Source organism: Lutjanus erythropterus, chromosome 7 (assembly GCF_056507025.1).
Source record: "Lutjanus erythropterus isolate fLutEry1 chromosome 7, fLutEry1.hap2, whole genome shotgun sequence".
In the NCBI taxonomy this organism is placed as follows: Eukaryota; Metazoa; Chordata; class Actinopteri; order Lutjaniformes; family Lutjanidae; genus Lutjanus; species Lutjanus erythropterus.
Window position 1 is genome coordinate 40,868,231 of NC_139323.1, and position 16,092 is coordinate 40,884,322.

The 16,092-nt window shown below is 40.4% G+C and overlaps 1 protein-coding gene across 1 annotated transcript in view; it reads left to right on the forward strand.

Annotated features, from left to right (window-relative positions):
• Positions 1-16,092, forward strand: part of dennd1b (DENN/MADD domain containing 1B) — a 156,380-nt gene that overhangs the window by 104,682 nt on the left and 35,606 nt on the right. The window contains exons 14-15 of the mRNA XM_084723793.1: positions 7,502-7,627; positions 13,670-13,771. Coding sequence (XP_084579919.1) covers positions 7,502-7,627; positions 13,670-13,771 — 228 coding nt within the window. The remainder of the gene's footprint in view (positions 1-7,501; positions 7,628-13,669; positions 13,772-16,092) is intronic.

A 16,092-nucleotide genomic window follows, 5' to 3' on the forward strand; every position in this document is an offset into this window, starting at 1 on the left:
GTAGACAAGAAAATAAATAAAAAATAAAAAATATGATTAAAGGTTTTGACACCCCATTTAGACCATTATGTGGGCTGATATGTTTTTTATTTTTTGCAGAAAATATAATTAAATTGCAGCTAAAGGTCCAGTGTAGCCCAGAATAGACAAACCAAACACTGGCTCTTCATACGGCCTTTTACTAGTTTGGTGGCCACACTTGGAAGGGGAGGGTAATGGCAGCTGGTTTCAAATTTGCAAGCTAACCGCTACATGCCACGAAGTCCTGCATAGTGGTCCTTTAAATGAGTTAATTAATATGAAAGAATGAATTAAATAATCATAATCAGGAACTTTGTTGTTTCTTTTTGGGGTCAAAAAGGGGAATTTTTGGCTCTTAACCTCAGTGCATCTGAAATCCTGCCTTCGAGCTCCAAAGTATTTGTTTCTGCTGTTGTGTCTGCACTTCACCGACTGCAAATGCCGAGATCTGCTCATTTAAAACACGATTTTACAGGTTATGATTGTTTTAAATGGCGCTGAACTGTGCATACACTCTCTCCGCAGTGTTAGCAGCCCTTCATTTACTCATGTGGAGTTTAAAAAGCTGCACTTCATTTTCACATACTCGGTCTGCCGGCGGTTCACTCCGGATTAGAAGTCAAAAAGGGAGAGCAGCATCACCCACTGCGTTAGTTATTGAAGTGAGAGATGACATTTAGCTGTAGTTAATTATGTATGCAAAACTCAGCCGCTCAGCTGCTATAAGAGGTCAGCTTGACAAAGTAACCCCACACCGGGGAGAGTCTCATGGCAATGAGATAGCCCTATTAAAACACACACACACACACACACACACACACAGAGACTTTTTCTCCCCGTTGCTTTCTCACTCTTTTTCATTTCGCCTGACTAATGTATTATATTGCATTTACTTAACAGCAGATCAACACACTTAATGACTAAGAATTATATGCCTCACTACGTGCTTTTATAGTTTATCTATTCCGGTCCTTCTCCATTTGTACATATTTATTTTATCACATTGCTTTGCTAATTTAACATTCACCAAAGTTAATTTTGCTATCATACCAAAGCGTAGAAGTTAATGATCTTCTGTGGTTATAAGAGATCGCACTCATCGGCCCCATTATAGTGCGGCGTTACCGTGACGCTAAAAATAGAGTTTAATTTAAAAGAAACCATAAAATATCTAATATTTGCTTTAAATTGAACGAATGAATGAATTTCACAGATTCCAAGTGCTCATTGTGTAGATGTGTGAGAGTGTACGCCGGCTCTCCGTGTGTCTTTGTTCAGATTTGTGTGTGTGTGTGTGTGTGTGTGTGTGTGTGTGTGTACAGTTCAGACTGCAGCACATCAAAAGAAAGTGGGAGATTTTCATAACTATTTTTTTTTCTTTGTAGTTCTTTAATTGCGTCCCCATGGCTTTCTTTCCCTGGACAGAATCTTAAACAAAACATTCTTTTTTTGTGGGAAGAAAACCCAACTTTTTATTTATTTATTTTTTTAACAACAGACAAGTGTCAGGGTCGTTATTTGGGAGGGTTTTTTTTATGCTCTAGTGAAAATTTAGTGGAAAATTCTAAATATATATTCAGAGTTTTGTGTTTAACTTACCATCTTTTCTTTTTTTTTTTTTTTTTCAATTACACAACAGTAAATAGAGCACTGTCAGCTCAGGCTTTTACCTTTTCTTATAATTCTGTTTTCTGTTGTTAACTAAAAGTGGAGGACAGTGATGTGGCCGATAGTTAAGTGACAGCAATGACCATGTTGCATATGGTCAAGTCCAGTTTAATTTGTATATATCAAAATCACAATTTGTCTCAAGGGGCTTTACATTCTGTACAGTGTGCAATATCCCTGGAAAGAATAAAAAAATGTTGTTCCATACCAAATTTCAAGATCTTAGGAGTAAATCTCCTCTCTCTAAGATCTCTAAGTCTCTAAGATTGTGGTTTATTTTTTATATTGTAAAACTGCTTTGAGTGGAAAAATGCCAAGTTACTGAAACACAAAACTAAGAAGTCGAAACAACTGAAGCTTATATGTTTATATTTATATATAATGCAAATACTGAGTGTGTCAAAGGCAGATGAAAGTGAAACTAAAGATTTGTACTGTCATGTGAAAAGTAATTTTCATTTTGTTAAAGCTACTAAAAGGACCTTAATGTTTTGTTAATTTTAGAGGCTCCTGTGTGTTTCCACTGTAATAACCACAAAATATCAATATAGAAATCTCTTCCTGCTTCTTTTAACTTGCCAAGGTGCTACTCACTGACTTTACCTGGGAACATTTAAACACAGGCTCATTTTATCTGATTTGAAGGAGAGTCCAACACGTTGGCAGCCATCAAGAACTATAATTATACAGAAATAGCCGATCTTCTTGCAGATGGTCTCGTTATTTTACGTGAGTCATATAGAGGCATCAATATTAAATTGAGACGAAGTTATAACCAGTTAAAAATTATAGTGGTAGCTTTAAAATGTACTTTATGAAAGTAGAAACACAACATAAAATGACAGAATAGAGTAAATACAGTTGCTCCAACTTTTAAAAAGACAGAGGTGAATGTTTTATTTTTAGTTTGAGCCTAGATGTGTAGATGTAAAATAACAGTTGGATATACAGTCAGGCTTGGGGAGTAATTGATTACATGTAACAGGATTATGTAATCTAGATACTAAAACGGTAACTGTAGTCTATTACAGTTACAGATAAAAAAATAAATAAAGAATGATTTACTAAAGAATAGCTGGACAAACTAATAAACCCAACAACAAACATAAAACATTTTATTAGATTCAACAGTTTTATCAAAAAGTAATGAAGTTACATCACATTAACACTGTGATAAGATTGTGATGAGGTTACTGACTACATTTTAACAGGTCATTTGTATTAGAATCAGGGCTGCACAATATATTGACATTATAGCAATATCATGATATTTGAATCATTGTCTCATGATACGACATCAGTCTTTCTTTTCCTTGTTTTAAAGGCTGATTTAATGTAATTTTCTTTATTTATCAGACTGTTCTAGCTGTCCTATTATGTCTGCTGTCCACATTGTACTCAGGATTATTAATCAAAAAACGTATTTTGTTAATATTTTAGGAAAGCACCAGTAGTTATTCCTAGAGTGGCATTTATTTTTGGCTGTGTTGTCCAGCCCCACCGGCAGTGACGGTTCATGTTTGTCATATTTAAGAATTTAAGGTATGTTATATATCACAATATGATCGTAATGATTTTTAAAGTAACCCTCTCAGCCCTGCATACAGTAGCTTCATGTTGAGATCCCTGATGGACGTATGTGTTCGTATCAATGCATCGAGACATCGTTTGTGTTTGCGCTCGCGCACACACACACACACACACGCGCTGACATTCACACAGATGCCTGGTGTCACCTACAGTGGTATCATCCCTTACAGTCAGGCAGGGATCATCATTGCACCTGCTAATTACCATCTCCAGCTGGAGAGTTAAATGGAGATCTGTTCTATGTCTGACCTTTGACCCCGTGCTCTTTATGTGACGCACTTCAAACCCTGTTTAGGCCTGGCTGGGCTGGGCCTTAATGAGGCCCCATGTCTGCCCTCTGTGGGCTGCGCGCTTTGGATGCCCCGCTTTCATCCCCGACCATCTTCCCTTGATGTAAATTGAAAAGATCACAGCTATGGGGAGAAGACCTGTACTGGAAAGGCCCCTCTGCATAGATTATGAATATCATAACTCAACAGTTTTTTTTTTTTCCTTCCTCCCTCCCTCTCCCCCAACCACCCACTCCCCTCTCTCCGTCTCTCCTCCTGCCACCCCTTCCCTGTACAATGCTATAGTTCTAATTGGACCCAATGGGGGACTCTCTGCCTTTGATCTCATCACCGCCACTGTGACTTTACACTAAAAAATGTCACTGCCAAATTGGGTTATCACCTGTAGAGCCTGGCCTTCCTCTGATGCCTGTACGCATCTCGTTAGCTTCACTCAAACTGTAGAAGTTAATTAGTTTGACAGAGCCATTACTGCGGAGGCATACCTGATGATTGTAGCGTAGGCGCCATATTCAAAACCCAACTACTAAACACACATTTATTTTTTGGCCTCGGATATGTGAAGAGCACACTTGCTTAATTTTTCTATTAGCAAAAACACCATTCTGATATTTGTCATGCGCTACCGCTATATTTGTTATATATGACAGTTTTATTAATCGCCACGTGTGACTAAAGGAAAATATTTTCCATTATGCTTAACCTCACTCGTGAATGAGCGTGAAACTTTGAACTTTATCGCTTTATCACCCATTTTTCTCCAACGCTGGGAAACAAAACGCGAGTGAAGTGGTGTCCCCACCTCATTAAAAAGTGTTTGCCACTGCAGTGCTCTCACCCGTTCAAAGCTGCCGTACAGAACTCTGTGTGCAGAGTAAACTCCGCTATCCCGTCGTCTCTGACAGTCTTTGGGGTATGCCTCCCCCACTTAGACTGACATTGTGTTCGCTTTGATTCCACCCCCCCCCCTGAAAAAAGACAGTTTAATGATTTGCAAGGATGAAAAAAATCAGTGAAAACGCACATAAACATGAAATATTAATTCCAGAAAGGGCTTTACATAAACATAAAAGCATTTAGCACAATGAGTGAATATGGAGATGACACTTGTTAATTTATCCGTGATAAACTTCCTGTTTGATGCCTGGGAGCATTTGCAATGGCAGCACGGGGACGTTGTGGAGAGTGAGAAAGCCCAGGGGAGAGGAATCGACGCTGTTCGTTTTGTCTTTGTCCCAGTTTAAGACTGCCACTCTCTCTGTCTCGCTCTCTCTCCTTCCTTCTCAGCCTCTCTGTGTCTTTCTGCCCGTCCTTTGTACGAGCCGCGCTCACGCTTTGCTTCTCCTCCCTGAAGTTTTCCACCGAGGCTAATTGCAGACGCCAGACCACGATATCCCTCCGACGCCGCCGCTGCACAGCGTGACATATTTGGCAACCTTCTGATTGAAATAGACCTGATCAAAATTTTATCACATTACGAGCTGCGGTCATTTAATGGTTGACAGGACCTCAAATTTTCTCCTGCTTTCATCTCTCCTTCCTTCTCTTTGTGCTGCGACCAATTAAAACTAATAATACCGATATATAGAATTTGATGTAAATGTTCTGTGTTGCTTTACAGAGCTGGACAAGCCTGACAGTTAACACATGCAGACCTGACACCTACACTGAACACAAAGCCAGCAGAGCACACGTCGCAAAATGTCGCGCTGTAGAAGGAGCTGATTGAATGGGCTGGTGAAATATGCAGCGCAGTGTTAAATGTAAGAGTCAGACTGCTAACCAGAAATGTTAATTGGTATGTTAATTACTTTATCAGTTCTACGGCCATCTTTTTTGCACCATATTCAGGCAGCAGAGTGGTGATGTGAGGGACAGCATCCTTACTGTGGTGGAGAGCTGTGGTTTAAAGGGATAGTTTGGATTATTTGAAATGGGGTTGTGCTCAATAATCAGTGTGTTACCTGCATTAGATGAGACCAGCACAGAAGCTAAACAATGTACTGCTGTGGACAGGGTCAGCAGCAACAAGGATTTTAGCCACTTAGATACTGTCCACCTAAAAAAATCAATATCATGTGAAACGTATGATATTTTTGCCACCTTACGTTGCCATCAGATAGAAAATCATCATTATAGGGATGTCTTAGTTCTTCTAATCAATGGTACGGTTTGACATTTATTTATTAGATATAAACATCTTTTATATATATGTATAACAACTTTTTTAGTAATGACAGCTCTGCCATTGTTGGACCATTGAGTCTTAATTTGTTAAAAAATCATTGTTTTGTCTTCTGTCAGCAATCTTTAAATTGTATCAGCTGTGATATAATGGCCACAAAGCTACACTGTGTCGTCTTTGAGGTGTTATTTAGGGCCAAAAACATCCTGTCTGACAGAGATGTAAAGGCTTAAAATTCTCTAAATATTGCGGACACTTAAACCAGTGTTTCCCAACCCACCAACACACCTGATTCAAATGATCAGGTTGTTATCAGGCGTCCGCCGAGGCTTGATGATGAGCTGATCACTTGAATCAGGTGTGTTGGAGCAGGGAAACATCTCAAACATGCAGGGCAGTGAGCCCTGAGGACCAGGGTTGGGAAACACTGACTTAAACTGAGTGTGTTGTGGCTAATAAACATTTTGCTGCCATCTCTGACCACAGCAGTGCATTTTTAGCTTCCATGCTAATACTCCTCTCTGCTTTTCCAAACTGTGGGCGTGTCCACTGCCATCTACTATAGGCAACTGACGATTGATAAGTACCTCACAAAACATCACATCAAACCCGAATTATCCCTTTAATCTGCCCTGTCGATGTGCCCATTAGCAAGATACCAAATCCTTACCAGCCACGGCTGTGTAGGCGACAAACTTTTGAGTTCTATATAGAGTGTTTAAGCATTGATTTTAGCATTTTTAGCTAATTATATGTTGGTAGACAGTATAGAATATAAGACAAAACAATTCAAACTTATTCAGTCAGGACTTATAATTAATCTGTTTGTCACTAATTGAGGTTGAAGGTTAAATTTATAGGTTTTTCTTTGAGATCTTGATTAAAATCGTACTCCTGCGAGCAGCCCACACCAAACTGCATTACAGTAACCGAGACCTCCTGTGCAACCCAATCAAACGTTGTGCTTTTGTGCTAAGCTGGCACAACCCACACAGAGAGCAGCAGTCCCTCGCTATCTCTGCCTCCTCCTCCTCGCTCTGCCACAACACAGTCAGACTACTGCTGAGCAGGTGAGGAGAGCCTCTTGACAACTTCCTTCCCAGACTCCCCAGGGCTCGGTGGCCAGGGTGAATCTTTTGTCATCCTAAAACAAGCTCGGGCCTGCTGCTCCTCCACTCTCGCCTGGAGTCCTGGAGACAGAGCCAGGAGAGGGGAAAATAATTAAAGACATTTTATGTCAAGAGTCCCTTTCTAGAGGGAGTTCGGGGAGAGCCAACAGGGGAGGGGAAAACAGGAGGACTGGGGAAGAAAAGAGGAGGAGAGTAAGAAATGGAGGGAGAAGCGAAGAAGTGAGAAGGTGATGGGAGGAGAGCGGGGGTGTCGGTGTGGAGGGGAAGAGGGTGAGAGAGGAAGAGCAGGGATGCGAGTTTCCATTTCCTCTCTGCTGTCCCCTCCCTCTCACCGCCCCCCCCCCCCGTCCTCTGCTCAATTAGCAAAGCAGCAGGTGCTCTCAGCAGCACAACAGATAAGCTTGGAGGAAAGGCTGAAGCTTTTCCCTTTCTTTTCTTTCCTTTTTTGAGATGACCTGCAAATGTGATACTTCACACCCAGAATGGGCTAGCTGTTTCCTCCACCAATTTCAGAGGTGATAATTTAACTTTTACCCCTCCATCTCTCCCCCCTTCCCACCTCTCTGTCTGTCTCTTTCTTTCTGTCCCCCACTTTCTCTATTTATGTTTTCCACCAGGTGTCCTCTCTGAAGAGCAAGCTGAAGAAGCAGTCAACAGCCACAGGAAGTGGGGTGGCGAGGGCCTTCCTGAGAGCGCAGGCCGCTCTGTTTGGATCCTACAGAGATGCCCTCAGATATAAACCTGTAAGGATGCACTCACTATTAATCCCTACAGATCATCCTGTATATAGTTGCGGTGTCACATTTTATTAAATCATTTATATATACCTTCCATCACACCCAGAGTGTGATCCAGAGTTTCAGCAAATCTTGTTTAAAGAGGCATTTCACCCAGATTACAAAATAAAACGCATTTTCTTAATTTCCTCTGGTGGTATCAACCATACTGTTATGTAAATTCTGCCACTAGGGGTCTCTCACATTAAAACAATGATAAAAGACGTAGTTTGACGATGCTGTCAAGTAGCGTGGGATCGTGGGAGTTGTTGTCTTCATTGTTTGACAACCACCATTGTCTATGAAAATCTATATGACATGATTCAGGCAGAAATGTTTATGAATGAGGTAACGTATTAAAGATTTATTCATGTTGCGTTTAGTCACATTTGCCAAACTCCCTCCTGTCACAGTTGTTAAGCGAGGTAACGGTGAAAACAGAGACTGGTGCAGGTCAGATTGATTAATGAACTCAAAGACAAAGTCAAAAAACAAAGGCTTAAACAGACTAGTCCACAGGCAAACAAATGAAATCCAAAGAAAGTCCAAAAACCACAAGGACCACAGGGAAAATGCTAGGACGGCTGACACAGCTCGCAACTAAGGAGGGAAAGACAAAAGACTAAATACTGGAGTGAGGCGGAGGATAACAAGACACAAGTGAAAAGATAGACAAAACCAGGAGAAACAAGAGGAAAGGTAAGAACTAGAAAATCAAACAGGAGGAAACAAGTGACCTAAAACCCAAAAAACATGACACCTTCCTCATGTTCTGACACATCTGACGTACCCTGCATTTTCCCACAAGTTAAAGCAACAAGTAACTAGGAGGAAATACAACGTTACCTTGAGTGAATTATGGATTTCTCTTGTTTTGACCGTTGCTAGACACATTTAGGATAAAAGTATATACCTCAACAAAATATTTAACATAGATCGAGTGATTTTAGACATTTTAATGAGTAAATGTTATATATTATACAGATGCAGTTGTAACTTTTTTTTTCAGACATCCATTGAGGACCTCTAATGACATTTCATTTATGTCCATTGTACTGAGGTGGCAACAGAAATATCAGAGATGAATATCTGGAGCTGAGTGAGACAGACAGTTTTCTTTAAGCTCATGTCAGCCTGATCTCTGAACTGAACAGCAAAGAAACCAACATATAACCAGCATGTTTCAACAATGCTCAGGCTCCACATGAGGAAGAAAAATAGGGAGCGCTGCACCGGGTCAAAAAAGTATTGTAGGTAATAATTAAAAATTACAGATCAGGTGTTCTTCAAGGATGGAGCCAGCAGTTAGATAAAACTAATAATAATGACACAAGCTTATGAGGAGTGGAAGTGTTGGTTGGCAGTCTAGAAAAATCAGAGGTGTGAATATGAAATTATAGAAGTTATTAACTGTGAACCTGTGTAACCGGTGAATATGAAAATCCTTTCCTAACTCATACAGTTTTATATGTTGGATTGCGTGTATAAACAAGAAAACTTGTTTAGTATATTGACCACAGGTTGTATTTTCAGCAGATACATTCACAGACATGAATACGATATATTTGCTCTTCAGCATGTGCAGCACGCAGTAGCTTCATCTCACTGTGGTTTAGGTGAGTCAAATTTCAGTCTGGTTAGACGGGGGCAGTTTTGACTGAAGGTAAAAGGTGTGTTTTCAGCTGGAGCTCGGAGCTGAGGTGGGCCTGTCTGAGGCAGTGAAATGTCAGAGGAGCTGAAAAGAGTCAGGACGTTCCCTTTGAAGATCCCTTTTAGCCACCTTTGGTGTTTTACTCTCCTTTACTAAGCCCCCCTAACATTTCTTTTCTGGATCTTTTCTGCTTATCAAGTCTGAGTCAGAGCACAGCAAACTACAGCATGTCCTGTTTGTCAAATAGCGAAGCCTTTGTTCCTTTGGCTTTGAGATTAATTGGACTTTGTGGACTCCCGGAGTCAAGATGCTACATTATTGATGCTGTCTCTCTTTTCTCTGTATACAGACAGTATACGAACAAACTGCCTCCCCTCTGACACAAGCACTGAGACTCAGTGTGTGTGTGTGTGTGTGTGTGTGTGTGTGTGTGTGTGTGTGTGTGTGTGTGTGTGTGCGTACAATATGCAGTACTTTCTCAGTTCTCTCACGCTCACACAGTGTTATCTTTTAGACAGGATCTGTATAAAATCCATGGACTTAACATACATGCACACACATAAGCATGCACAAATCTGCCTTCATGGAGTTTCTGTTGATTCTCTCCGTTCTCTGGTATTTGTGGAATATCACTCTGCGAGTTATTGTTCTGAGCCGAGGAAAAAGATCTTCCTAGACGGAGCTGAGCCGAGCGCCGTGGTTCACGGGCCCATATGCCTTGACAGAAGGAGGGGTGTGGATGCTTGGTGGGAGTCTTGCTGAGTTGTAAATGAAACAATACTGGAAAATGATAATGAGTTGAAAAGCAATCAGCTGATTAGAACAGCATTTCTTAGGTCATCAGTTTCAGCTGAACGTTGATGCTCCCCCAGGTGCTTCTCACCAGCTCGGAGCGGCACACGTGTCGGGCACAAAGAACCTGAAATAGCAACTCAAATTAGTTTTTACCACCACTGATGGAGCTACGTCGGGTAGGTGTGTGTGCATATTCCGAGGCTGTGTACTCGGTATTATTTAGAGGCAGAATTAGCTGAAGTTTTACTCAAGTAAGGCAAGTAACCGGTTCATATCACCCAGTCTGATGTGGAAACTGTGCGGTGGGCGAGGTCGGGGTGCCATCATGTAGTGAAGACTATTTCAGACACACTGCATGTTCTCATTAACAGCAAACCCATGTCTTACGTTCACATACAGTCAGAGTCCTGCACAAGAACATGCAGGTCTACATCAAAGTGCAATTTGTTTTTGGGAACATCTATTTAAAACATTAAAGCTGGTGCCGTATATTCAAACACACTTTTAAAAACAGCTTGAAGTCTGAATAAACAGCTCAGTTTGGTTTGGTTTTATTCAGCTTTAAAATAAGCTGCTCATATCACAAAAATATAATATTCATAGGTTTCCACTCACTGCAACCTCAGTTCCTCCTGCAGTAAATCAGAACATTCATCCACAGAGAACGTCCCACTTTTCTCTTTTTGTATAAATGACTCAGAATTTTGTCCGTTAAGCTGGATTTGATTGTTCAGTACGAAGATTTGACCGTTTGTTGCGTGAGTACGGTTTACCATTAAGTCTCTCGTTTTAATGCCTTTCTTGAAAACATCAGTTTTCAGAGAACGTGTATGTGAGTTCTGCTCATAGTCCATGTATAAAATCCTAGCGCACCGTGGAGCGTCTGTTCTGCTTACAGCCACTGGAGCGCGACACCCGAGCTCCGTTTCTGTCACTCCTGTCTGCTCCTGTCGCTGTTAGTTTTGTAGCTTGTGGTGATTTAGAGGCTCGGTTTGTAAAGTTTACAGCCTGTCTCAGGGTTGGACGGCTGTATGCAGAGACACAGCTAAGAAACAACAGCTGAAACTTGTTTTATCAGCCACTTGTTTCAGCTTGTCTCATCAGTTCACCACCAGCGCATGTTGTCAGGCTAAAATGAAACGCACAACCCCAGTTACAGTCATTTGCAAACAAACTTTACCAGCAACAGTTTTGTGAAGTGTTCCAGAGTCCGTGTAATAACAGCTTGTTTGAAACATGTTGCTTGCATCAAATTCAGAGTAGGCCTATATTTGCAAAAAATCCATGAAGTCGATGAGGTGAAACATTTGAGATATTTTGAGTTGAATGTAGGTCGAGAAGGAAACTGCAAAATATCAAATTCTCTTGTATTTATGTTTTAGTGTCCCAACTTTTTCTGTTTCCTGTTTTCCAGGATTGTGGTTGTCTTCATGTCTTGTCTTTGGCCCAATAATATCTTATCAATTCTCTCCATCAAGAATGCACCGATTCTGAAATTCTGATGTTAAAGAGTTACTTTTACTTACTTTTTAAAAGTCATTCAGCCTTTCATGACACTCTTTGAATGAACTTTGAATGAAACAGCTTCTCTGAATCAGGTGTGCTGCTGTCGTCTGAGTCCAACCAAATTACCAACACAACACATCATCATCATCACATCATCATCACATCACAATATTTCAGGCTATTCTGCGATAACAATATTCTTGATATTTTGGATGTAGAAATCACGAGAGCGGTTGAGGTTTCCTTGTGGGATTTTTGTCTCTCCTTGTACTCAGCTGGGTGCTTCTGCTTTTGAAGGGGTGAAATCAGTTTGTTGTATTGCCTCCTCCTGCTGTTACAATCTTCTTACACTTTTTAAATATTACTGTGGTTTATTGTACATCTGATATTTTCTAACCAAACCACGTCCACTCTACTGAAGTCAACTCCTCCACCGTGGAGCCGGTGTCAGAGTTACTTTCACTTTTAGCGATGCTTGTTGTTGCTGTGCGTAAAACTGTGACATCATTACATCAAGTCGAATTGTCACAACATGATTTATTTATCATATTAATAATTATGTTGATATTATAGTGACTTATATGATATGTCATACATCAGTGGATTCCTACTTTTCATTTCTGTGAAAAAGAATTTTCTGTTGTTTTTTTTTTATTACTCACCATTTTAAAATGAGATTTTTTATCAACTCTGCAACAGAATGAGTTTCTGCCTTTGAAGGCACCAAACCCTCACATTTTAATAAAACGTGCAGCCACATGTTGTTTCTCTAAATAAATTTCACTTCACTAAATCAACTTTATTGGCTACATATGGTTTAGACATTTTTTTATGCTTAAACTTCTTGTGTTGGACGTCCTTGGTGAAACTCTTAAAATAGTTCCTTCAGTCTTTTTAAAGTAGTTTAAAGACTAGTTTTAACTACTAGTTGATTCCAGCAGCAGCGGCAGCTGGCATCCGCTGCAGGTCCGTGTGAACCAAAGGATTTTGCTGCATACTGATGTAAACACAGAGAGCCAATCTTAAAGTTGACTTTGGATGTTTGTTTTTTTTCAGTAGCAGCTAGTTGTTAGTCTCAGCATGCGATTCAGTTTTGTTTGCTGCAGCATGGTCCGAGGCTGTAGCAGCCAGATGGAGACCGCAAAGCTGATTAAACTACAACAAGCTACTTTCGGCTCGGCTTTTTACGAGAGAATACGCCTTAAAAACTTTTAGTGATGTAAGTGGAGCAGTATTCCTGTGATGTAATTTGGGCCACTGGTATCATCCGCCCATCCTCGACAATGGGGGTTAGTCTTCGGTGTTGTTAAGTTGTTTTTATGTGCCACGCTGCGCTCACAGCCTCAAACAGACAAAGCACATTGTTTTACACTGGAAGAATTTAGAGCATCACCGAAATATGTGAGAATTATGTTAATTATGAGAAAAGATGAATTGGAAATGACTGTGGGGCTGTTTGTGATTGGCCTGCAGTGGTTCTGTTGTCATCCTCCGTGTCTATAGCTCACAGGCCAACAGACATGATGTAAGAAATAGTAATAATGTGATAATGTTTTCATGTGGAGTACTGGGGAGTTTACTGGGACACTTCACGTCTTCTGGTCGGGGGAGATCGTCTGTGCTCTGCCAGGGGAACTGTTTTCTGGTTGTTGTTGTCGTTTTATTTTTTCAGTACTCTTCCTCCTCCCTCTTCCTCTTCCTTCCTCTCTCCTTCCTGCCTCTCTGTTAGACTCAGTTTTCTGTTTTCAGACCCATTTAGCTCAATAATGAAGAAATCAGTTGAAATACTCTTCAGTTAGAGAAGACTTTTTACAGTGAAATAATGATAACAGACGTGCGCGTCTTAGTGCTGTGAATCATATTGTAAACAACATTGTTTAGTTTAGACCCCCTGCCTTTCAAGGCACCAAACGCATCTGCCTCCGCTCCTGTGGCTCATTTCAGAACTAAGTAAACATGGTGAAAAACAGATTGGCACAAAGAGAAGTGAGCCAAAATTAATTAGTATTAATTGTTTATTTTAATTTTTGCCAATAATGTCTCTGTGGACTCCTCAGGGGGAGCCAATCACTTTCTGTGAGGAGAGCTTTGTGAACCATCGCTCGAGCACCATGAGGAACTTCCTGTCTATGGCTGTCAACCTGCAGCTCTTCAAACAGGTACAAACAGCTGTCTACACACGTGTGTGTGTGTGTGTGTGTGTGTGTGTGTGTGTGTGTCAGAATTTCTTTTAACAAGCATTAACCACTCATTTTGGCTGTAACCAGTGAAATAATGATCTGACCGTTGAAAATGTTTAAAGTCTGGACATCATATTTATTTATGTGTGTCAAGATGGATGCTACCTTCAGGCAGCGTTCTGGTCCAGACCACCTAAACTGAGACCAGGTCATGACCAGAGAGTACTGAGACTGAGACAAGAGCAAGACTTGGAAGTAGAGATGTTCCAATATCATTTTTTTCCTTCCTAATGTTTTTGTAAAACATGAACAAATACACACAGATATCAGAACACAACTTTGCCATCCAGAGAAAAAAAAAAAACTGGGATGCTGCTGGGAGGTACCAGGTTCCTGCTTTGGGACGAATAAATTCTGCGACACCGGATCAGTGCCCAGACTTGTGTACTCGCTGTTACCGATACCAGAAATTTAGGCAGAATTGGATGCAGGGCGAGACCAAGTCAAGACCAGCACCAGTCACATGCTGCATGACACACTTAGGATATAATGTGGAACGTGCAAACTCCTCAAACTGATCTGAACGATCCTGTTAAAACACCTACAGAAAACAAATGAAGACTCCTCATCAGTCACCTTTTATTGCCATATATATATATATACAGGTATATGTATGTATCATACTTACCAATTTTCCCATGAGACTCCTGTTTTAATAAACCGTTCCTGGTTTCCTCCTGGGGTCTTTCACACCCTTTTTTCCCTTTTGTTATCACAACCTGTTTCGGGCACTGTACAGCTTGTGTAAGCTTGAGGACTCTAAAAGTTTGCCGTTTACCGGGATAATAATTCAGTGACACCAAATGCCGTGTCCTGGCATGTTCGTGATGCAGAAGAGATCATCACGCTGTATCCTGTCCTCCTTAATACATCCATGCTCACATCTCATCCTGAAGCAAATTTCCTGGAAAGAAGAATTCACATTTTTTACAGAAAGTCTTAAAGGAAATGGGCTACTTTATTCCCATTCTTTAAAAGTTACCAGAAATCAGGAAACAAACTTCATGAAACCTTTTTTCTGGACCACCAGACCTTCAGCTTTGGTTTCAAAATCCTCCCTATTTTTTATTTTGTTTCTGTGTGATTCTTATTTTCCTGCAGAAACCATCATTAAGTACAGAATGTATCAGACAATTGTTCAATTCAATACAAAACAATACAGTCCAGTCCACATGTTAACAAATACACAGACAGGTAATTTAGAGATGCCTCTGCAGCTGTGATCATGAAATAAAAGCAAAATCCAGAGTCTTCTTTCTCTGAGGCCGAGACAAAACTGAGTAAAAATGTGGTCGATCCTGAGACCATGACCGATCTCAGCTACTGCATTACCTACAGGTGCACATAAAGTCACCTGAACGTGAACTTTATGCATAAAAACAGAACTTTTACTCGTCCTGAGATCATAATTATGTCTAACAAATCTGCTGTCACTTACGTGGGTACACTGACAGATGCACAGCTCTATCCTGAAAGCTACAGATGAGCACAAACAGAAAAGGATGACAGAGTGTTTATGTGGTGGGTTTCTCTGTCCTCTCCCATCAGTGTCAGGTTATTTTTGAGCTGTTTATTTTTTGAGCTGATTTTTTATTTAGAAGGGTGAAAGTCTTCATTTTTACACATGAAAGTTTTCTCTCAGCACCACTTGTGCTCAACAAACTGTCAGCTGGGTAAAGTTAGCATTTAGTATCTTGACAGTTCAGTTGTTCAGAGCGAAGAGAAATGGAGAAAAGAGAGGCCTGGGATTACAGTCGGTTATTGACCCCTGCAAACTGTTTACTGTGGTTATCTCTCAACACACATCCCTGTGTCTCTGTCTATGCATTTTTGCCTCACGCACAAACAAAACCATGATAAATCAGCTCTGTTATTTTCTCCTTCTTTCTATCTTCTGCAGTGTAACTTTGAACTTTTTCACTCCAGTTGATAATCTAGCTGTCAGTTTTTCTTAAAGGAGGAGAAATTAGCTTCTGTGCTGAGCCATCATGAGTAGGCTAGCTAGGCTAACTAACTGTTTAGCTAGCTAGCAAACAATGCAATGTTTTAACTTTTACCTGGCAAGCAGACAATGTAACATTTTATTTATTTTTTTATATATATAACATTCAGTTAACTTTCTAGCTAGCAAACAATGTAAAGGTTTTGTTAACCTTTTAGCTAAATAGCAGATCATGTAAAGTTTAAACTTTTAGTAGTAGTAGGTCCTGAAAACACTCATATTAATTGTTTATATATTG